Raw genomic sequence first — 24,880 nt, forward strand, 5'->3', positions numbered from 1 at the left:
TTTTCCTTTTTTGCTTTAAACGCTGCTTTGGAGCCAGAGCGGCAGCACTGGTAGGATATTTACCTTGCAAACCACCAACCTGGATTCAACCCCTGGCAATCCATATGGATTCTTGAGCCCTGCCAGAAATGATCCCTGAGCACAGAGCTAAGAGTAAGCTCTGAACACTACTGGGTATTGCCCCAAAACTGAGCGGGGAAGAGAGGGAGGCTGCTTTGATCAATCTTGCAAATTAAGAGAAATGAATAGAAGACCAGAATTCATTAAGGTAATATCATAAATATTTCCAAACTTTCAAATTAGGTCACTAAGAAACAGGCTTACATTGTCTTGCTCTGTAGGAAAGGCACCAATCCCAACCCTGGTTGTATAAGCTTTCACAACTCCATACACTTCTCCAACATTCTGCGGTGGCATACCTAATCCAGTACAAACACCTCCAACAGTACAGTTTGAGGAGGTCACAAAAGGGTATGTTCCTAAAGATAGAAGAAAACATTAAAATATGTAAACAACTATACATGTTCAAACAAGTATCATGAAAATTCATTTTTATATGTTTCAGACTATTATACAAACATGAGCGTAACTCTGTCTACCCTTTCTAAATTCTCCATGTTAAATTCTTGGTTCTTTAGTCCATGAGATTCAGAAATGGTGGTGAGAACAATGCACTGTCGCAGCACTGTCATCCGTCCCACTGTTCATCGATTTGCTCGAGCAGGCACCAGTAACATCTCCATTGTAAGACTTGTTGTTACTATTTTTGGCATATCGAATATGCTACGGGTAGCTCTGTCATGTGGGCGGGATACTTTCGGTAGCTTGCTGGGCTCTCCAAAAGTGAGGTAAAAATAATAACTACAGAAATTCTACAGGAGGAATCCTCTGAGTGCATTCAGTGACCAACTCAGCTTTGGATGGCTGGTAACCACAGTAATAAACAATTTAATCAATTTAATACCAAAACCATAGACTCAGTCCTCCATTTAGAAATTTAGAATATACCGTATATATAGTCCTCAAATAGCTTAAAACAAACATTCTGCTCCTCTCCTTTTGAGAATCCCAGATATACAAAAGAGAGGGATACTTTGTCCTTGTAAAGATTCTTGACATTATTTATCATGCTAACTAGACAAAATAGTTTTTCAGAGTTGTTAGATATATTATGCTATCAAAGCATCTACTAAATAAAAATACACCTCAACTGGTTAAAGTCGTAAGTCAATAAAATACCAATAACTCCGAACAATCAAACCTACCTTGAAAGATCATGTTTAGATTGAAAGGAGGTACTTTTTGAAAATGAAAAAAATGTTCTCAATTTATCCAGAATTTTACATTCAGTGAATCAAACTGACATCCACAGGTTATTGACAGCATACTGCATCTTTAGTAACAATGTTTCTAATGTTTAAAGTACTGAGCTAATTAAAGATAAAGATCTTGCCCACAGGATTCATCAATCTTACAGTTCCAAAGACATGAAGTCTGGAGTTGAACCATGAGCCAAACAATAAAAATCAGACTCTTAAGCCCACTGAACTCAGTGATCTTATTTTTCTCATGAACTACAAAACCATGTGTTGTTTCTTCAAAGCATTATTTTCAAAGACTAACATAAGATGACAAACTTCCATCACTCTTTAATATACAAGCCAAAAGTCTTGTTGTTAAAAGTCCTTATGCTAAAATTAATTAATATCTTAAGTATGTTAGGGCCCCAATTAAGCTTCCTTCTAAAAAGTCTGATCTCACTTACCAAAATCAATATCTAGAAGCGCTGCATTTGCCCCTTCTACCAAAATTTTCTTTGGTGGTCCATGTAGGGCCTCATATAGAAAATAAACACCATCTCTCACCATTGGTTTAATTCTTTCCATATAACCCTATATGCAAATACAAAAGTCAGTTTCAATGTATACTAGTAAATTTATAACTAGTGCAAGCAACAGTCACTTGATTTGTAATATGAAAACTGATAAATACAAAGTAGAATAGAATTAGTAACCATGTTCACCCAACTGCAACATTTGGGTTAGCCTCAGTCAATTAAGCTCATTCTCCAGGATCAGAAGAGTAGATAATACTATTTTTAAAACTCTACATTATTATCATTGCAAATAAAGATAGCTTTCCAAATAGTCAAGTACTCGCACTACACATCATTAATCAGCTTTCAAGAAAAATTAATATTAACTTTTATGGGGGCTGGAGCAATAGTACAGCAAATAGGGTGCTCATGCTTTGCAAGCAGCCAACCCAGGTTCAAACCCCAGCACCTCATATGGTTCCCTGAACCCTGCTAGAGTGACCCCTGAGTGCAGTCAGGAATAAGCTCTGAGCATTGCTGAGAGTGGCCCCAAAACAATAAAAATTAACTAAATTTTTAATATATTTATAAAGTGTACTTACTAGCCACATAATCATGAGTTTAAAAATTTCTATTAGGGTGATCCTCAAAATAACAAAGGGCCACAAATCACACTGTTAGCAAAAAATATATCAACAATTGACTACTAATATATACTTTTTTTCCAGTAGATTAAACTATCCTAGCAGAATTCCAGAGGTACAGCGCCCAAATACAACCAGCTGTAGTCCAAACACCATACTAGTAATAAGTTACTGCATACAAGAATGAAAAGAAAAAGGCATTCAATTCTAAGCAATAACCAATATACTAAAATTCAATACCTAAAATTTAGATTGATCCTTGAAAGAATTTTTTTTTTTTAAAGGAAGTCAGTGAGTAAATGAAGGCCTACAACCACCTCAGAATGACACAAGGTCCGTAAGTCCCTATTCAATCCTACAGTTAACACTCAGACTGATTTACAAGAGAGGAATAATGGTCAAGTACATAAGAAGTAATCTAAAATTGACCAAAGACTATGGATAAAAGGTGGAAAGAAAATAGATTAACAAAGGTATCGCTGCGGCCTTGATAGTTACAACTGTATTGCCAACTGCCTTACACATCTCACTCTTCCTTTCCCCCAAGACTGAACATAGGAGCTATTTAATTATGATTAAAGAACTACTTCCAGAACACAGTGCCTGCGTGCTCCATGCCCCACACGTGCGCTAAACCCCATCACCATTTCCGATGCCAGTGGGGCTCAGTCCTTCTTGGCTGCCGCCTTGTGCATGGTGGCCAGCACATTGCTCAGCTCCTCTTCCTTTTGGTTCGGAGGTCGGTGCCCACCCTTTTCGTGATAAACTTGAGCGCACTCTTGTCCTTGGGAAATCTTGAACAGCTCCACAGTATGCTGCTTGTAGGGCGGAAAACCGCACACTCTCGGATCATGTCCCGCAGAAACTTGGTGTGTGGGGTGAGGCACCCATGGCAGCTGTGCCTTGGCTTGCTCAGGTGCTTGGTCACCTTATGGCCCTTGTCAAGGCCCACAGCCACGGGGTGGCGCAGAGCCATGGCTGCAGCTCTTCACTAGCTGCCAAAGTGTCAAGACCAGTGCCACGCAGGATCTGGGATATCCATAACCGCCTTACGGGGCTCTTAAGAGTACAATACTAAAGAGGTTGCGCCTATAAGTTTCATTCCTAAACAAGCATTATATGAAAAATAACAACTTGGTAAACAGATTTAAAGGCATTTTTAAAAGGTGAAAAAAACATTACCTTGAGTTTTTGTAATTCACCTTCAATGTCTATTTCCAAAGTGGGGTATATAGATTTATACTGGTTAGCCAGAACTTTAAATCTGAGAAAAACATAAATCAAAACATGAGCTCTATCTAAAAATATTCTAATATAATTTGATTCAAATGATTTCTGTAGGTAAGTGGTCTTACTAATATATTAAACTAAAGTTATGTTCACAAAAATGAACTTAAAAGATCAGTTCTATGAATAATACAAAAAACACATTTTTATTCACTTTGGACTATCAATAATTTATTAAAATGGGGGGAGTGGGGGGAGGCTGAAATCAATAACCACAAGACTTAAAGCTGGCTGAATTAACAATACTCTGTGAAAAACAAAAAAAAGAAACAACTTACACATTTTTAAACAAAGGTAGACATTAACAATCTGTCTAAATTCTCAGTAAAAGGTACCTGTCTTCAGACAAACTACTGAGTAAAAATGGACACAGCTTGACAAATCCTTCATAGATCCTGTTATTAAAGGCAACCAACTCCCATAGCACTGAAAAACCTTACAGCTTTATGATAATGTCAGACTTTCCATGGAGACTTTTTTCCAAGAGTGTGAATGTGGCATTTCTACTTTGAAGGAGAGCATGACTAATACCCAAAAAGTTAATTGTTCTGGTGGAAAGATATAATGGAGTCTCTGACCCTCTGAGACCAAGACCACAAAATGGAAGTATTCCACTATAGTACTGCCACAAAAAAAAGCTTTAACATTTCCAATAAAACAGTATCAATATCTAATCAGAATACCTATTTGCACCCTTGACTTTAAAATTCTAAAAGTCCATTCTTTTTCTATTTCAGAACACAAATTAGTTACCTCTCAGAGAAGCCATCAAAGTCAGAAACAAGATCACACATTCTGAGTCCACTCCGAGCAGCTTTGGAAGAATACACTGGGCCAATACCCTTTTTTGTGGTACCCAAACTTAAAAATAAATGAAAGCTTTGAGTTAGACAAGAAAGATACAGTTCTTGTGATCAGATCATAACAGAAAATAACTACAATAATTTTCCATTATCCAAATTCCTGTAAGTTTACTTTTACTATTATGCTGATTTTCTCAGAAGTATAAACAGAATATTCTAACACTTATTTTTCTTGAAACTCTGTCCTAAAATTTAAACCATTTGTGTCTGGATATGCTTCAAATGTGCACATATAAAAATCATACTTTTTTCCCGCTTGTTCTTGTCTCTGTTGTTCCTGGATACCATCAGCGGCTTGATGAAAATCAAACACTGAGAGGGAAAAGAACACCAAAATCAAACTGTTAAAAAAAAATAATGTACAAAAACACATTGCATTTTAATAGACAAAAGTTAAAGTCTCTTTTGCTTATTTTTACTAAGCAGATACATTTTTAAACATATCACACACTTAGTAGTGCTTCTTGCCAATGGTTTCAAGCTTAGTTATACTGGGCTCCTTTCTCTGATTTACCTTTTCTCCTCTAACCTTACCACTGTATGCAATGGCACATTTATTACACAGTTGGCTTATTAGTATTTATTTCCCTACTACACTGGAAGCACCTGAAGGAATTCTATTAAATCCTCAGTGTCTAGAATATTACCTGGCACAAAGTACTATCCATTAGGTAGTTATCAAATCAACATATAGTCAATAAAACAAAATTTTGAGGGGGATTTGTGTTTGTTTTTTTAGCCACACCTGATAATGTTCGGGGTTTACTCCTGGTTATACAGTTAGGCATCATTCCTGGGGGGCTTTGGGGGACCATATATGGTGTTGGGGATCAAACCTAGGTCAGCCGCTTACCCGCTGTATTATCACTCTGGCCCTAACAAATCTAAATTTTAAATGTGTAAAAAATGTCAAATTGGGGCCAAGGAGATAGCTCAAATGGCTAGAGTACATGCTTAGCATTTTGGCACCTCAGATCTGATCCCCAGTGATACATAATCCCCCAAGCAATGAGCCAGCAATGAGCACTGCCAAATATGGCCTTAAAACAAAGTCTCAGTTATTTCTTAGGTCAGGTCTTTCACTTAATAAGCACCTCAGGTTATACATTTTGTTATGAAATTAATGGACCAAAGAAATTAGAATGTAATAGTTCCTGATAGGCTTGTTTTAAGTATGCTAATATAAATTACTGGCTGACAATATCAGCACAAAAGACTAAAAGCACTTATTCCTAAGGCCCTTAATTAAATGTTTTATTAACTGAATTTTTTCCCCCTTATGGCATAGTCATACTTGTGGTTTTATATCCTGTTTCAGTGATGGAGAAATGAATGCCTTAAGAATGCCTTAAGACAGATTACTTGCCTTAAAAAAAAAAAGTCTAACATTTGGATCAGGATTCCCTAAAATTCCAAAACCTACAAGTCTATTATGTTAAATTCTCTAACATAAATGACTGAAATGAAACTAGACACGTCAGCGCTCAGGGCTTATTCCTGGTTCTGTGCTCAGGGATCATTCCTGGTGCTACCATGATTAAACCCAGATCAACCATATTCAAGACTGCCTTACTGACTGCACTATCTCTCCAGCCCAAGCATTTATTTTAAATAGCACTAGAGCTGCTGCTTAAAATACCGCTGTATTATCAGTCTTTTTTAACTCTACAGAAAATTTAGCCTGGTCCTTATAAAACACAGGAAAAAAAATATTTCATGTGTTTGTTTAGAATCCAATTACAATCCACACAAATATCTCTGTATTTGTTTTCATAAAAATTAAAAGACAGAGATCCAGAGCAGCTGCGCACGACACAGACCCTTAAAGACTATGATCCGGGAGGTCAACTAACCCATTTTGGCACCCAGAGACTTATTACAGAAATGCATCTAGACTGTGAACTGAGCAAAAATAACAGAAATCCAAAACCGTGCAGCCGTTGTTGCGGCTGCGCGAGCTCATATAATCTTCATTCTCAGCAATGGAAAACAAATTATCAAATGATGCCTTTTCAGCAGGTTTGATTGTTGGGGGAAAATTCTAAATAATAATGGTTCTCTGTTGAAATATTGAATGTATTCAAAGTATAGAGAGAATAAAGTGAAGATCATTAGCCATTCAGGTGGGGGGGGTGGGAGGGAGGTATATTGGGGTTCTTAGTGGGGGAACAGGTGCACTGGTGAAAGGATGGGGGGTTAATCATTATATGACTGAGACTTAAACCTGAAAGCTTTGTAACTTTTGTCATGGTGATTCAATAAAATAAAAATTTAAAACAAAAAAATTAAAAGACGGGCTGGAGCAATAGCACAGTGGGTAGGGCATTTGCCTTGCACTCGGCCAACCCAGGTTCAATTCCCAGCATCCCGTATGGTCCCCTGAGCACCACCAGGGGTAATTCCTAAGTGCAGAGCCAGGAGTAACCCCCGTGCTTCACCGGGTGTGACCCAAAAAGAAGAAAAAAATATATATATTAAAAAACTGTGTTACTACATGCTTTCATATTTATCATCTGATAAACTTCTCATAGAAAGAATAAGTAAGTGCTTGCTCCTTACCAATATGTGCTCTGTCAGATATAATAAGTCTTTTCTCCCAGCCTTCCAGACCTAGAGGAAAAGAGGAAAAAAGACAATTACTTGAACATTTTGCACAAAATTTTTTCAACTAAATGTCCCAGGAATATTGTGTTAAAAAGGATCTTTTCACTGAAACACTTTCTCATTACTTCTTCTACAGAGGAACACTTCTAACAAGAATTTTCTTTTCTCTCATTCATTTTATATAAACTCAAACATAAAGTATACCTTTCCATATATACTCTAAATATTAGTTACTCTAAATATTAGCTCCCAAAAACACGCCCCCCCTCACCCCCGGCCCACACAAATGGTTCTAAGAATTCAGAAATAAAATTATAACAAAGTATATTATTTAGATATATTATTTCTATTAGGAGACCAATGTAGACTAGGAAAGGAATTTTGAGGAAACAGTTAATTCTAGCATTATCAATCTTTCTCAACAAAGTATAAAACACTGTGATGTACCAAAACTTTCTCACTAATTTCTCCAAAACACTATCAACTACTCTGTCTCCTCCCACCCCGCCACCCCACTTAATTGTGAATGGTTGAAAAAAAGAGATGAGTTTTCACAGCATGTTCCAGTAAATTTATTTTTTAATGCTGATGAACACATAATAAACAAATGAACTAATAAGTATCTAGTCTAGATAGCTGTTGCTAACATGTAAACATGTACTCTAAAGTTAGTTCAGATACCACTCTAAAGAAAGTGTTAAGAAGAAAAAATCAGGAAGATGAATTCAACTTAGGATAAATAGGCCAGAAGAAAAAAAAATAAAAGTAGGACAAAATGATTAAAAAAGAGGAAAGAGAGCATAACAAAGGAACCTCAAATAATCAATAAACAAAAAGCAAATGCTAACACTCAGGTAAAAACACAGGGACAACAATAGAGATGGTAACAAGACATGATCATAGGGGTTGATATTTTGTCATTATTAACACTAAAAGGGACAGACTGCTACTTTTTAAATTTGAACAATAAACTCGAATGAGGTGATATAACTGAGTTTTTAAAATATAGGCTAAATCATAAGGAAATGATACTTATGGTTTTCTGTTCATTATCAAATTCCCCTCAAACTTTAATAAGATAGCCAAGCAAAATGTAAACAAACCACCAAAAATCCAAGAGGAAGGCAGAAAATCAAGGCCTTTTGCGTTGGGTTTCTTTTTCTTTTTGTCTTTTTAAAAGGAGATTATAAGTGTATACATTGCTTAAAATAAGCACTTCCCTCATTCAGAGGAAAGGATCTAAACAGTCTTTGATGAGTTATAGCAACCAAGGAGAACAACAGATTACTTAGAAACTACGACTGAATATGTATAAATTGAGCATAGTGGTTGCTCACAAGTTTCCAGTCCTGCCACCAACATATAGCAATTCCAGCAACCTTTTAATAAAGTTTGCAGGTGACCAATATGTTAAAAAAAAAAAAAAGAATTACACAATGACAATAATGGTCTTCTGTTTAAATGAAGTTGTTAATTTCTAAAAATACATACTGAAATGACTTGAACACTTTAAAGTATAAGACATGAAATGGAGTAAAAAAGATAACCTCTTTACAAATGGTGTTGGAAAAACTGGATAACCATATGTAAAAAACTTAAAGCTGTATTTATATCACATCCTTACACAAAAGTCAATTCAAAGCAGATCAAAACCTTCAGATCCAACCAGAAACTATAAAGTACACTTAGCAAAATATAGGCAGAACACTCCAAGATTTGAACTGTGAAGACATCTTCAATGATCTGATACCACTGGTAAAACAAACGAATCAAAAGTAAATGGGACTACATCAAAGTTTCTGCATGGCTAAAGAATCATGGGTTAAAGCTAAAAGAGAGCTAACTGAATGGGAAAAAATACCCTCATTCAACAGATAAAGAGTTGATGTCCAGGATATATAAAGTACTCACAAAGATCAATAACAGCAAGAAAAATTTTAAAATTCATCAAAAAATGGGGGGGAAGAATGACAGATAGTTCTCAGAAGAAGACAGGCACATGAAAATGTACTCAACACTTATCCTCAGGAAAATCCAAATCAAGACGACAATGAGATACCACCTAACACCAGCGAGAGTGACACATATCAAAAATAGTGGCAACAATCTCATCCACTGCTGGTGGGAATGTTGTCTGGTTCAACCCCTTTGGAAAACAGTATGGAAAGTTGTCAGTGAAGTACAGAGCTCCTAGATGACCCAGCAATTTCACTTTGAGGTATTTATCCCAAGACATAAAAATAATCATCCGAAAGGATATATGTACACCATTATTCAATGCAGTACTTATTACAACAGCTAAGATATGAAATCAAACTACGTGTTCAAACAGTTGAATGGACTATGAAGATGTGGTATATATACACAATGTCATATTACTCAGCTGCAAGGAAAAATGGTATCATACAATTTGTTGCAACCTGGTTAGAACTAAGATACCATGTTGAGTAAAGTAAACCAGAAGAAGGATAAACACAGAATGATCTCACTTATTAGTGATATATAGAATAATGGACAAGGAAATGTAATATGGAAAAGGGAGGGTGCTTAGATCGTATTTAACCACAGAAAAACAGAGAAAGAAATCAAGAGGAAAAGGAAGAAAAAGAGAAAGGGAAGTATTGGTGGAATAAGGGTCAGGATCCTCTATTATACCTATAATGTGGAAAAGCTGCATAGCTACATATCCAAAGCATATACTCAACAAAAAACATGAGATCGAAACTACAACCACAGAACTCTGAGTTGTGTCTATCAAAGCAGTAGACAGGAGAGAGGCAGGAGGGAGCATGGAACACTAGTGGTGGGACTGGTGTCAAAACATTGCTTGCCTGGGACCAGAGTGATACTACAGAGGATAGGGCATTTGCCTAGCCCATGGTCGACCAGGGTTTGATACCTGGCACCACATTCAGTCCCTTAAGAACTGCAAGGAGTAAGCCCTGAGCATCACAGGCATGGCCCAAAATCCAAATGCCAAAATAAATATTGTATGCACAATATTATTAACCGTAAATCACAGTTCTATAAATAAAAAATTTTAAGAAAAAAGTACAAGACAAAAACGTAGGTCTGACATACATTTCTAGAAAACTTTTAGAAAAACAGGCAAACTCATACCTTTTCCTTTTTGAACATTTTTATCTGCTTCCTCAAACAGTCCGGGCAGATGTATTACAACACCATTTCCTAAAGAAAACAAAACAAATCCTAACATTAAGTGACTGTTTATAATACAGACAAGCAATATTAAAATGCACACATTTATAATAACCCTTATAGAATAATACAATAATATTACAAAGGCTACGGACTTAAGTTAACATATCTCTCTTCTTATCAGGGAGTTTACCACAGAAATGATCCCTGGGCTACAGTGATAGTACAGGGTTAAAACAGTACTTGCCTTGCATGTGGCTGGACTCTCAGTTCAGTGCAGTGCTCACATACTCAAGGCCTTAGTGCTTACCAAGGGGTGACACTCCTTGATACTCGCACACTTGCTTGCTGGGGTGTCACATTTTTTTTTTCTTTTTGGGTCACACCTGGCGATGCACAGGGGTTACTCCTGGCTCTGCACTCAGAATCACCCCTGGCAGTGCTCAGGGGACCATATGGGATGCTGGGAATTGAACCTGGGTCAGCCACGTGCAAGGCAAATGCCCTACCCGCTGTTCTATTGCTCCAGCCCCTGGGGTGTCACATTCCTTAACTGTAGTACTCACATATTATGATTATAATGCCTACCAGTTCTTGTGCTACTCACATATGTGCTGGTCAGCACATTTTTCAGCTGTGGTGTTTGTGGAGGGTTGTAACCCTTTAGCTGTGCGTGGTGCTCATACTCACATGCACTTTGTATAGATGGAAGTATGGTGAGGCTGAGTAACTTGCACTACCAGGTATCACATACAGAGAGCTTCCAGGACTGTGCGTGGCATATGTAGCAACTGAATTCTAACTTGCTTGCAAGTCAGGAACTCTAAATCACTTACTTATCCCATAATGCTCCATAATTTCACATTTCTTTGAAATAAAGTGTCTTATTTTGAAAGAAATTATGTTGTTTTATACTAATCAAACCAAGTCACAGGACATCAATATCTTTCAAAATGGGGTATCATATTCTATTAATGGTCATCAAATTCAATTTAGTGAGCTGTGATTAGTACTTTTAAATATTAAATTCTAAAGCAGAAAATATATTGCATCATGTAACAATTCAAACTCAATCCAGTTTTCTCACATTTCTTCCTCTGTATACCTCCTTTTCCAGTATATGGAAAACTATTTTGGTTATCTAATATTCCTTTATAGAATTAAGACTGCAAATGATCATAGATAAAAGCAAAGTAATAATTTCCCAAAGTATTATTGTTAAAAGAACTAGAAGAATTGTAAAATAGATATATTCCAGAAAGTATAAAAGTCAACACTAATAAAAGATCAATGAATCACCTGATTAAAGGTAAAATCAGTATAATGAAAAATGATCATTATTATCAACTGGGGGAAAATGAGTAAGTGGTATGTACACTATGCTTACCACAACTTCAATTATACTTACCAATAAATGCAGTAACATTTGGATTAATTATTCCACTGGGTAAAAGATGAAAATCATATTCCACAGAATCTACAACAACTGTATGGCCAGCATTATTACCTCCCTGAAATATAAGACAGAGAAACATTAAACCCATTGATAAATATGACAGTTTCTCCTTTTTCAATGTCAACTAATGCTTTCCTGCTGAAATGCTGATAAAACTTAAACCCTTGGATTTCCATTACTATACTGACAAAACTTAAGAAAACTCAAGTATTCTTTACAGGCTTTAAAATGGTTTGCCTAACTTTCCTCCTTTCCACACTATGATATACCCACGTTTACTATTCCTCCCAGAATGTAGGAAGTGGACAATTCAGGTTTCTGGAAAACAGGGATATCCCTTCTTAAAAGAGAAAAAAGAAAGTGAAAATAGTACAGGAGACAATTCACTTGTTATTCTGTTTTTGGTACTATTTACAGAGAGCAATCTAAGAAGATTTATTCATAGAATTAGCTAATTAAAAAACAAACTTCTAAAATACAACCAGAAAAGCAATTATTCACATAGTGCCTAATGTCTGATATTTTTACATGGCCTTACCAACTAGTAAATCCCCTGAGATACTTTATTTTTTAATTTACAATTCACTTTTGTGAGTGTTGTAAGAGATCCCTTGAATGTATTCATCTTTAAATAAACTAATACACAAGGCAAGTAAACTGCAAGTCAAAGAATCATATTATAAACCCTGAGTGACACTTCCACTCTGAGGTTCATATCTAGTGGTCAATAAAAAAGCAGAGTGTGAAAAATCAAATTATTAAAAAGTAGACGCACAGAACATCCTGACCCCATACCAGGCTGTCTTCACCGGGGCAACTTGGAGGGAAGCGGGTTGAATTTCCATCCCTGCCCAAGCAAAACCCTGGCAGCTGAAAACCTCAAGAACCCAACCGCACATTCATGCTCAAGGTGGCTCTCCAAAGGCTCTGACGAGCCTCACCTATGAGGGAACCTGCAGAAAAACCCAGGTATGCAGGACCAGTGACTGAGATCTCTAAGCCTGCTCAGAACAAGACTAGGCCTCCTTCCACCCAGTTCCCAGTTTTCCAGTAGCTTGGCAATGACACACACAAACTGCCCCCGAGGCCATATAATCTCATCCACAGCCAAGATCCAGAGACTATGAAATAAAGTTCCTGGAAGAGAGTGACACAGACACACCTCCTACAGCACTTCTCGGCCATGCAACCTACTCTATCCCACTGATATATCAAATATCAAAAGTAGCACATTTTTGTTTGGGTTTAACACAGTGAGTGCTTGTCATCTTTTATACAAGGGCTTAAATGGCTCCAGGATGATATACAACAATCTTCACATACACTTTCCTCTTATGGTGGTGGGAAGGTGCACAGTGGTGGGATTGGTGTTTGAATATTATCTGTAATGAACTATTGTGAACAACTTTTTAAAAAAAATTAAAAGTAGATGCAGAGAAATAAAAAAAGGAAAAAGGAAAAATAAAAAAGTAGATGATTTTTCTACTTTTTTTTTCTTATGGTTTTGAAGCCACACCCAGTGGTGCCTGGAATTCCTCTTTGGCTCTGAGCTCAAAGAACGTGCAATGCTACGAGTTAAACTTGGGCCTCCTACATACAAAGCACGTCCAGCTCTTTGCATTATCTCCCTGATATTTTTTTTTAAAGTATGTATTTGGTTTATTTTGCTTTTTTGGGGATCACACCTGGCGATGCACAAGGGTTACTCCTGGCTCTGCACTCAGGAATCACCCCTGGCGATGCGCTCAGGGGACCACATGGGATGCTGGGAATCGAACCCGGGTCAGCCGCATGCAAGGCAAACACCCTACCCACTGTGCTATTGCTCCAGCCCCTCTCCCTGATATTTTTAAACAAAAATTAGAAAAACTGGGGAAAAACCAGGGGGATAAAACAAGATTGACTATATGCAAGGAGCTATAATACTCAGGATTCTGTAGGGGGGTCAACAATATATCACAAAGTTAAAAATTGCTAAGAAAAACTAAGTTCTCATGATGACCATCTGTATATAAACATCAAATGATTTTTGTATATGAGAAACTAAAATGGTAATCAAAAACCTACACTAAACACAATAGACATTGTTAAAATAACTGAAAGAAGACAAAGAAATACTGCAATTACATGCTCATGGCTTGGGAGAACTTTTGTTAAAATGTCTATTTTATGTAACTAAGGCAAACAACAGGTTCAATGCAAACCCTATCAAAATACCAATGAATTCTTTCAAAGAAATTTAACAAACTGTCCCGAAATTTATATAGAAACACAAAAGACCAGAAATAATCAAGAAGTCCTGAGAGAAAGCAACAAAAATAGAAATATCACATCTTATTTTCAAGATGGATTACTGTAGAATAACATTGGGTTTGTCCTTTCAGCCTTGCTGCAGGGAACTTGTTTACCTTAAAGCAATGCCCTTTCCGTGTGGACACAGGAAGACACTTAATATTATGCTTTGTAACTTGGGAGTTGATTGATTCCAATATTTACTCCTGAGCATCTGCTTTCTCAACTCAAGTTGCCCTTAGTTCCTAGCACCCCAAAAGCAGGGCCCCGACGAGAAATGGAATAGATCCAGGGCAAGCTGTGAGCTGCCCTAGCATCAAAATGGGCCAAGCCAAAGTGCCACAATACTCAACTATTAGTTGAGAGCATGGTCATTGACAAATTCTGTCATGATCCAAAACTAATGATGAGACTAGGACTCTGCTGGGGTTAGGAAGACTAACCTGAACTGACTTGACCTGAGGACTGTGGTCTGGAATACATAGTGAGATGTCCTCAGGAAGAACCAAACTTTAAGTTTAATATTTCTCTTACTGTGCTCATAGAGATGACATTGCTAGAAATACTAGAAGTAGATTTACAACAACTAATTAAGTGGATTACTAGCTGAGGAAAGAAGAAAGCAACACACCCTGAACGGGATCCGCCCTTAAACGGATCTACTAGTAATCTGGAGTAATCTCCTTAGATGAGATTTTATCCTTGAGTTATTCTCCTGGAGGAGTGGTCTTGCCCCTCTTTGTTGATTTGTTAATGTTCAAACTACCTTTGTATGACCACCCTATGTGATTATATAAATTAAGACTGCAAGAGCGGAAGGAATCAGAGTCAGAAGTGAGAGCAGTGGAGCTCCAGAGAGAGAAGCAGAAGGGCTCCTCCGTAAAGAGAGATCAGGAGAGATGACAGAGACAGAGAGAGGTCAGAAGAGACTAGAGGAGAGTCTACAGAGACAGAGTCAGAGATAGAGAAACAAACAGAAGAAAGCACAGTGGCACACACAGAAGAGAGCACAAAGGAGGAGCCATCCCGATCTGGTCCATACACAGTGGCTCAAGAGCACTGAACGCGAACAGCGAGAGTGAGAGAGAGAGAGAGAGAGAGAGAGCCATCCCGAGAGCCTGCGAACACACATCACCCTTCTGCGTGCATGTTTTTATTTTTTACAGATTACAAATTACTAGTAATGAAAATAGCATGGTACTGGAGCAAAAATGGGTAACAGACCAAAGGAATAAACCTAACAGGAAAACCCAAGTGCCCTCTCTTTTGCCCCCCCACCCATAAACACATATGATAAGGAGATATATATGTAAGAGTAAAATCCAGGGGGAATAAAACTGTCTGTGTGTGTTTGTATGTATCTAAACAACAAACTTACAACAAAGGAGTACAGTGGAAAAAGGAAAGTTCTTCCTAGTATTGAGAAAACTGAACTGCTACATTTAAAGAAACAGAGAAGAAACAGAAGGAAAGGGTGGAAGAAACAAGATCATAAATACCACACACAAAGATTAACTCCATGGGTCAAAGAGATAGAACAGTGAGCATGCCCTGCAAGTGACCAATCTACGTTTGATCCCCAGCACCCTTATATGGTCCCCTTAGCACCACCAGGAGTGATCCTGAGCAGAACCAGGAGTAAACTCTGAGAAATGCCTGAGTGGTCCCGAAACAAAAAAACCAAAAATATAGAAAAGAGAAAAACAGCTCAAAATAGATTCAGGACTTGATTAAAACACCAGTAACCTTAAATTACATAAACGAATGATGATACATTCTAAGATTAATGACCTCAAAGATGTATTTAAATACAACTCCAATGGCAAGAAAAATAAGAGGAAATAAATGAGACTACATCAAATTAAAAAATCTTTACATAGTCAAAGAAACTAAAACAGGGCAACCTATTAACTGGGAGAAGATACTCTGCATATCATTACATTCAACATGGGGTATTACCCAAAGCATGTAAAGAAATAATACAATTCATCAACAAAAAAGAAAATAACCCAAATAAAAATGGAAAAAGACTGTTCTGAATTCTCATGTTTCAGCTTTCAGTTTTAGCTACTAGCATAGAGAGAAAAAGTAAAAACCAATGATGATAAGTAAAAGAAACTAATTTTAGGACTGAAAAAAGGCTAGTATGCATGTTTTGCATACAAGAGGCCTTTAATTTAAATATCTGACATCACAAGGGCAAATGAGTAAGTGACCCCTGAACACAATGCCAGTATTAGTCCTGACACCAACCAGGTGTGGTCCCAAAACAAAACATACCAAAAAAAAAAAAAAAAGTAACTGAACCTATGTTCAAACTTTTGTGTATTATTAACAAAAAATTAAAGTAAACAAGCTAGGCGATTCCTACAAATTCTTTACTTCCAAGAAATAAATTAAAAACCACTTATGGGGGCTGGAGTGGTAGCACAGCGGGTAGGGCGTTTGCCTTGTACTCGGCTGACCCGGGTTCGAATCCCAGCATCCCATATGGTCCCCTGAGCACCACCAGGGGTGATTTCTGAGTGCATGCGCCAGGAGTGACCCCTGTGCATCACCGGGTGCTACCCAAAAAGCAAAAATAATAATAATAATAATAATAGCAATAAAATAAAAACCACTTATGGACTATTTTAAAAATAATAAAACTGCTCCAGAGAATTGCTAGTTTAACTTATTAACAGGGTTACTTGTTAAACAAAAAGAAAGTTATTTTTTAATCAAATCATAATCAATCACAAAGAAATGCCTGCTAAAAATAAAAACATCAGAAAAGCAAACACCAACTTGCACTTTTGAATCCCAGAAAAAAATTCTTGCTTAAAAACTAGTATACGCCATGATTTGCTTTTGTTAAGATTTTGTAGGAGCTGCACCCAGCAGTGCTTGGGAGCCAAGACCACACCTAGAGGGGCTAGGAAGGGCAAAGGTTGATGGAGCCACTCCAGAGGGAACACAGCAGAGCCATTCATGTGTGAGGATCTAATCCAGGGTTAGCAGAGAAGGCATGGCCACTGAGACACATCCCAGCAAAGTTTGGCAGCAGTGGGCTCCTGTCTATAAGATAACAGATGGAAGGCAGGACTTAACAAGACAGAAACAGGTGTTAAACAACACCTACTTCATGTGATAGCTGCAAGGAACAATATTTTTCATGGTTTTTTAAACAGAAGTGTCAAGAGTAAAAAGTGGTCATTTTTTTTAACCTTCCATTCCTCTGGTTTCCTGCTGTAAGGAGAACAGTTACCACCTGTTGTTCCTCCTGAGTTAAATCATACACAAACATCTGAATACTTTTATTCTATGTATACAAATGGCAGGAACCTATATCAAACTATATACCCAGGTGGTTTGCTTTTGTTTCATTTAACACATCTAAAGGCTTTTCTCCATAACCATCCTCTCCGTTTCACAGCTGTACTGTATTCTTTCTTATATGAACAAATAACAGTTTATTAAACTGGTCCCACAGGGAGGCATCCCAGCTATTTCCAATCTTTTGTCACTGTAAGCAATGTATATCATTTAAATCTCATTTAAATTCTGCTTAAATGAGTACAAAAATATGGTTACTATCTCCAGAAAACCTAGCTTATAGCATAGTATATTTGGTCAACAGTGTTGTATGGGGGTGTTTGGGTGAAAAAGCTTTTAATTCTTGAAACACATGCTATGTAGAAGACTCGGAGGCTAACTGAGAAAAATTTAGTTATGAGTTTCTTGATAAGGTATCTATAAGTGAAGCAGATGTTAGCATTGTGTCAGATTAAATTTCAGAAGCATACTCATTTGGACACTTCCAGGATAAGTTATAGATTGTGTGGAAAATACAAAATTCACCTTGAGGACATGCAGGCAAGTGTCCTCAAACATAACTTATATAGATCCCACAAAGAGATCACTTATATAGGTATACATATACAACAAAACAAAGAGGTCTCAATAATCACAACAATGACAACTATCACCCTACTCTCCCAACTATCAGCAAATTACAAGGTCAGATACTCTTTTTTTTTTTTTTAATTTTATTTATTTTTAATTAGAGAATCACCGTGAGGGTACAGTTACAGATTTATACACTTTTGTGCTTATACTTCCCTCATACAAAGTTCGGGAACCCATCCCTTCACCAGTGCCCATTCTCCACCACCCGTAAACCCAGCGTCCCTCCCACCCTCCCCAATCCCATCTCCCCCCCACCCCACCCTGCCACTGTGGCAAGGCATTCCCTTCTGTTCTCTCTCTCTAATTAGCTGTTGTGGTTTGCAATAAAGGTGTTGAGTGGCCGCTGTGCTCAGTCTCTAGCCCTCATTCAGCCCGCAACTCCCTTCCCCCACATGGCCTTCGACTACAATGTAGTTGGTGATCGCTTCTCTGAGTTGAAGGTCAGATACTCTTTAACTTCAAGCTACCATATCAGTGAGAGAACGGCTTCTTACACAGGCAACTTGCACATGCACACCAGGATTATTAGCAAACATACTTGCTTAATAATTCTCCTAGGAGCACTAGGAAGGTCAACTAGTACTGAGCTACACCTACTGCTCTAACATGTCCCTTCTGAATCCAAAATTTCCCCCCAACCAAACTTGATCAATTACTCCCACAAAATAGTACTAATCATATTAATAGTCAGTTGTAACTCTTGCTGTTTTGTAAGAATTAAATTCTTGCAAAACTTATGATCCCAATCACTTTGTGTATTTAACAAATACTTTAAATTGAAACATTTTATTTATCAATTATATATATTTTAACTAAAAAATGCTCTACTAACTTATATAATAAGCTGTTTAACAGCAACCAGTGTTGTCATCCAGATCAATTATATTAAGAGAAAATATTAATGATCCTTAGATGTATTTAATTTTTAAAAAATATCTTCACTTTTGAAGCAGACCTTCTAAAATCCTAAGAAACAATCAAAAATTATGAACCCCAAAGTGGGTACATGCAATGTAAAAAGTCTGAGTAAAATCATGTTTATAACATATATTTTTCATATATTAAATACAAGTCTGTTGTATTAGAGGCTATGTACATTAAAAAAAAAAAAGATCAAATCCCTCCACAGTCACAAACACACTCTACTTTGGTATTTATTTTACTGAAGTTTTTACTATTGTTCCTACATCAGGATAAACTCTAGTCAGAGATGTGGCTCAAGTGATAAGTATATGATTTGTATAGCTAAGGCTCTGGCTTCAACTCCTGTATGATCCCTGGGCATCACTAAAATACTGTGAGAGGGGCCAGAGCGATAGCACGGCAGGTAGGGTGTTTGCCTTGCACGCGGCCGACCCGGGTTCAATCCCTGGCATCCCATATGGCCCCCCAAGCACCACCAGGAATAATTCCTCAATGCAAAGCCAGGAGTAACCCCCGAGCATCGCTGAGTGTGACTCAAAAAGCAATTATTAATTAATTAAAATACTGTGAGACGTAACTCCCAACTCCTCACAAAAGATTAACTCTAAAAATATAAGCTTCCTAATGACTAAGAAAAATGTTAAAATGGTCTAGACTTCACACCCTGGCATCATACATGGTTGCTCACCCACATAGTCATATAACTTAGTGTGGAGGCTTAAAAAAGTCTTTAAAAAAAATTTTTTTTAAATTTATGATCTACTAATGGTAACCTTTATTTATGTACCTCCTTTTTAATACTTATATACCCAGGGAATAAAAAATATCTCAAGAGTGGAAAAAAATTTAAGAAGTCCAGGTCTAGTACAATGTCATAACTAAATCTTCACTAAAATGCTGTGTTCTCCAAGAGGGAGGTAGCTCAGTGGAAAAGGGGTGTGTGTGTGTCTGTCTGTGTGTGTGTGTGTCTGTCTGTGTGTGTGTGCCTGTGTGTGTGTGTCTGTGTCTGTGTGTCTGTGTCCTGGGTTGATCACCAGTACAGTCCCTATATAATTCTGTTCTCAAACTGGAAAGCAATTCTTCTAGTGTGCCCCTTCACATTTTTAAATTAATACAGGTAGAGCTAATCTCCATTATTCCTAATCATAGTTAATAAAGACCCATGTAACTCCAAATGTTATTTCCTTTTTTAAAAAAGCCAAAAAAAAATTAGCAATCCAGCCTATTACTGCTAGAAACCTTTTACACATAAGAGCCCAGAACTGCTTATTCATTTCTTATTTTTCTATCTGAAATTAACAACAGTAGGTCTGCTACCTATAACTTTTTTTATGTCTAACTCCTCTCGTTTTCAGGCCCTGCATCTCCGCCCACCCCCAAATATAAAAACTTAATCCAGCCAGAGTCAATTAAGTTCTTCACTCTTAGAAAATTGAATTTGAGACTCCAGGAAGGCAGTTAGGAGTTTGAGATAGATACTTACGATCAAAAGTGGCATTCTAATGAGAAGGACTGCCAAGTTCTGAGTGCAGAGATCCTAGGAGATGTTTTTGACTCAGAGGCAACTCTGAGGTCTGGCCATTCAGTTCTTCCTTCAAATAAATCTCCTTTCTGCTTAAGGTATACCCCATTGCTTACAAAGAATTTCAATGACTGACAAGCCCATTGAAACATACTATATATACAGCCTGCTCTCCAAGTTCACAACTTGCACTAGCAATAAAACTACACATAAAATTATAACTTGAATATAATATAATTGAGAAGTGCAAGTTTGCAGTGATGCAATTTCTGGCAGATATTTCTTTGGACTTAGTTACTAAAATACTAAAATACAGAAACCCAAAACCGTGAGGCCACTAGGAGCAGTCACTCGACCTCATACCTCTTCATTCTCAGCAATGGAAAACAAATTGTCAAATGCTTCCTTTTCAGCAGGTCTGACTTTAGGGGGGAGACTCTCCAAACAATAATAGTGAGTTTTGTTGAAACATTGAATGCAATCAAAGTGAAAGTAAAGTGAAATTTATCAGTTACACAGGCAAGGGCTAGGGGTGGTGGAGGGGGCTAGGGGTGTGGGGGGGGGGGGCTAGGGGTGTGGGGGGACGGGGTGGAGCTATACTGTGATTCTTGGTGGTGGAATATGTGCACTGGTGAAGGGATGGGTGTTCGAGCATTGTATAACTGAGACTTAAACCTGAAAACTTTGTAACTTTCCACATGGTGACTCAGTAAAAAAATTTTTTAAAAAATTATAACTTGCAAATTTAAATATTTATGCTTTCAGAAACAAAAATCTAAGGAGGTAAGAGCACTGTACAATACAGGATAATATGATAGTATTTATTAATTCTATAACTGATCTGGTTTTTCATGTGCGTTTTTTTCTTCCCAGTTTGATATTAAACTGAAGTATATCAGAAGACACTATTTTGAATTCTCTTCCCATGACTCCTTAGAAACATGGCTCTCAAGAATAAAGTTTGGATCAAGAAAATTTGATAGTTTAAGTAAACAGGAAACCCCAAAGATTCAGAACAAGTTAGAGGAGGGAAGAGTGTTTGGAAAGAAATGAAATTATTAGTCTGCAAAATTAACTACCAATTTCCTAACTCTCGCATCTTTCTCCATCCAAAATTAACTGTATTCCTACAGTGGTAGAGGAGCAAATTGCTGAATGGTCTCTTATGTTCTAAACCTAAAATGGTGTCTTTTTAAATAACAGTAGAGTCAAATATGAAAGACGAACAAATTTCATGATCATAGCTCAGAGGCATTTTTCAGTCTCTAATACAGTTTGAGAATCTTCACTTTATTTTTATTCTGAACAGATGAAAAATCTCGTCATAGAGCTTAAAATGAACATCAATCAAAAAGCTGGGGGTACCATTATGAGTTATCACAATAGAGAGCAGCAATACCTCGGATTCCATTTCTTTGAATTATTTTAGCAACTGAAAAAGGGTTTTCTTGTCTGGAATCATCAAGATTGTTAGGAATCTACTTGGGTTTTTGTTTATTTGTTTGTGGAGGAGCACAGCCTGGCACAGCCAGAGGTACTCAGGGCTTACTTCTGGCTCTATACTTAGGGATCAATCCTACAAGATTTTGGGTAACCATAATGTGGTTCTGGGGATCGAACATCAGCCAGCTGTGTGCAAGGCAAGCATTCTACCTGATGTATTATTGCTCAGGCCCCAGGAAACTAACAATCCTTTGATAGCAGTACCAATGCTCCTTTCCTGGCTATCTTTTTTCCAGATGAATCTATTAGTCAAAACTAAAACTCTCATACTCATTAATCCACAGCAATGAAGCAGTTATAAACAAGAATGACTACATTTATTTAAACACTCATATCATTACAATTAGCTTATGATTTCAAAGGACAGCAGATTAAGCAGTAACAACCTTTACGCAGTAGTTAATTAAGTTAAACTACTCAAAATTAACCATGCTAGATGGAAGAGATCAAGCAAATCGAGAAGCAACAGGACGACAGTGCTACAGGGCAGATGGAAGAGAAAATATACACAGGGTATCTGATTTCTTTTTCAGCAAAGATACTCAAGTGTCTAGCCCTTTTATCTATCAAAGATTTAAAGATATCCATTCCACCTTATATTATTATGACTATCTTCCAATTTTGTGCACAGAAAAATGCTACAAAAATTAAGAAAATCGGGGCTGGAAGATAGCACAGCAGGTAGGGCGTTTGCCTTGCACGCAGCCAACCCGGGTTCAATTCCCAGCATCCCATATGGTCCCCTGAGCCCACCAGGAGTAATTCCTGAGTGCAGAGCCCGGAGTAACCCCTGAGCATCACCGGGTGTGACCCAGAAAGCAAAAAAAAAAAAAAAAAAAAAAATTAAGAAAATCTCAGGTACCATCTATTTCACACCTTAAATTACTATTCTGAAATGGTTTTTTTTGGGGGGGTCACACCTGGCGATGCACAATCAAACTCATACTAAATGCTAAATGAGATGGAAGGATCCGAGATATAGCCTCCAAATGTATAAACCAATGATGTCATGAAGCTCTTTGTAAATCATGACAACCACTAAATCCATTTACAAAGATTTTTCTCTTTTTTTTTTGGGGGGGGAGGCTAGATTATAACCAGTAGGGATATCCGGTTATAATCAGGGGAATCATAATGGAGCCTGGGAGGTACTGGGGGACTGTGTGGAACCAGGGACCCATCCCAGGGCTCCCACAGCAAAGCATGTGCTCTACACATGAGCTTCTTCCCTGGCCAGAAATGATATTTTCTTAAACACAATTGAACTAGCTTACTGGGCAGTATCATGGGTTTTGTACACAGAAAGCCCCACATTTGATCCTTGTCACCACATATGCCCCAGCACCACCAGGAACAAATCTGAGTACTGAGCCAGTAGAAAAAAATCAATGAAACTGAACTACAAATTTCAAGTCAAAATAACTTATAGCACAAATAAAACCCCAATATTGTATTCTTTTTCTTTTCTTTTTTTTTTTTTTTTTTTGCTTTTTGGGTCACACCTGGCGATGCACAGGGGTCATTCCTGGCTCTGCACTCAGGAATTACTCCTGGCGGTGCTCAGGGGACCAATATGGGATGCCGGGAATCAAACTGATTTAGGTGCTGTGGGAGAAACAAGAAAAAATGTTTTGTCTTATTAGAAACCGACATAATAAAACACAGTAATGTGAGGAAGCAAAATTTAACCAAGAAATAGTACTATAGACTGGTATACATCTACATACATACGAAATTCCTTAAACTATATAAAAGTAACCCAGAGAAGAGACACAGAAGAGTCACTGTTACTAACTTGAAGGAATGGTTTTACCTTAAGTGTTCTTCTTACTATCTTCAAAAATAGCAGAAATAGTTTGTGAGAAAAACTTAGCTCTTTAAGGGAAATGCATTAAATTACACTAAAATTATCCCTTTTAAGTTTTTTTTAAAAACACTTTTCAAAAAAAGAAAGTCTCAGTTTGCTTCTGGCATAAATGTTACACTTTTGTGTGTGTTTTGGTTTGGTTTAAGGGCAATACCTGGCAGTGTTCAGTGATTACTCCTGGCTGTGATTACTCCTGGGTTATTCACAGTGGTGCTCAGGGGACCATGAGCATGACTGAACCCAGGGTTCCACCATAACACAGCATGTACTCAGCCCCTAGCACCATCTTCCTAACCCTATCAGTAACTAACAGCTGATGTTAGAACCTTCAGCACATACTAGCATCTGGCTACAAATAAGCATTTTTTCATTGTATTAACTTTTATAGTAAGCTCATATATAGCAAGCAGAATATACTTTCACTTTACAATTAACTTTCATTAATATTTTATCATTGGGGCACACACATTATGAAAGAGAATACTAGAGAATATTATTCTAGCTATTCTGGTCATAGGCAATTTCATTTTTGTCACCAAGACTATCCAAGCTCCCTTTCTCTAAGAATAAATAATTGCTTAAGACCTGATATGCTATGAAGGAATTAAAACTGCTATGGTTTCTACTGGACAACATACAGGACACATCTGAAACTAATATAATATCAATTTTTTATCTCATGAAACACAATAATGAAAAGAGCATCTAAATGTGTAATTGCTAACTTGAAGAGGATTTGAGGGGACATGAAATTTTCTTCCTAAGAAAAGATTGGTGATGCCAAAAGTGGGTCTTTTTATTCCCACACCTTATCCCTTCAAAAAACCTGTACTATTCCTGTATGCCAACATCACCTATTCATACACACTTGTCCTCTAGACTGTAAAGTCCTGAGGGAACCAATCCTTATCATCTTTAGTTTTTAAACGGGGGGGGGGGGGGGGGGTGGGCTATGTTCGTCCTGTGTAGACATTCATGCCTGTGTGGAATGAATG

General features: G+C 37.3%; 1 protein-coding gene and 1 pseudogene across 1 annotated transcript in view; both read right to left on the bottom strand.

The window, feature by feature from the left end:
• ADSS2 (adenylosuccinate synthase 2) overlaps positions 1–24,880 on the bottom strand; it is a 41,810-nt gene that overhangs the window by 14,068 nt on the left and 2,862 nt on the right. Inside the window, exons 2-9 of the mRNA XM_004605443.3 lie at positions 11,782–11,884; positions 10,335–10,403; positions 7,170–7,220; positions 4,856–4,922; positions 4,501–4,608; positions 3,643–3,724; positions 1,766–1,892; positions 325–479 (exon numbers count right to left, since the gene is read on the bottom strand). Coding sequence (XP_004605500.1) covers positions 325–479; positions 1,766–1,892; positions 3,643–3,724; positions 4,501–4,608; positions 4,856–4,922; positions 7,170–7,220; positions 10,335–10,403; positions 11,782–11,884 — 762 coding nt within the window. The remainder of the gene's footprint in view (positions 1–324; positions 480–1,765; positions 1,893–3,642; positions 3,725–4,500; positions 4,609–4,855; positions 4,923–7,169; positions 7,221–10,334; positions 10,404–11,781; positions 11,885–24,880) is intronic.
• On the bottom strand, positions 1,904–3,633 carry LOC129407115 (60S ribosomal protein L36-like; annotated as a pseudogene).

The sequence above is a fragment of the Sorex araneus genome, chromosome 9 (genome assembly GCF_027595985.1).
Source record: "Sorex araneus isolate mSorAra2 chromosome 9, mSorAra2.pri, whole genome shotgun sequence".
Classification (NCBI taxonomy): Eukaryota; Metazoa; Chordata; class Mammalia; order Eulipotyphla; family Soricidae; genus Sorex; species Sorex araneus.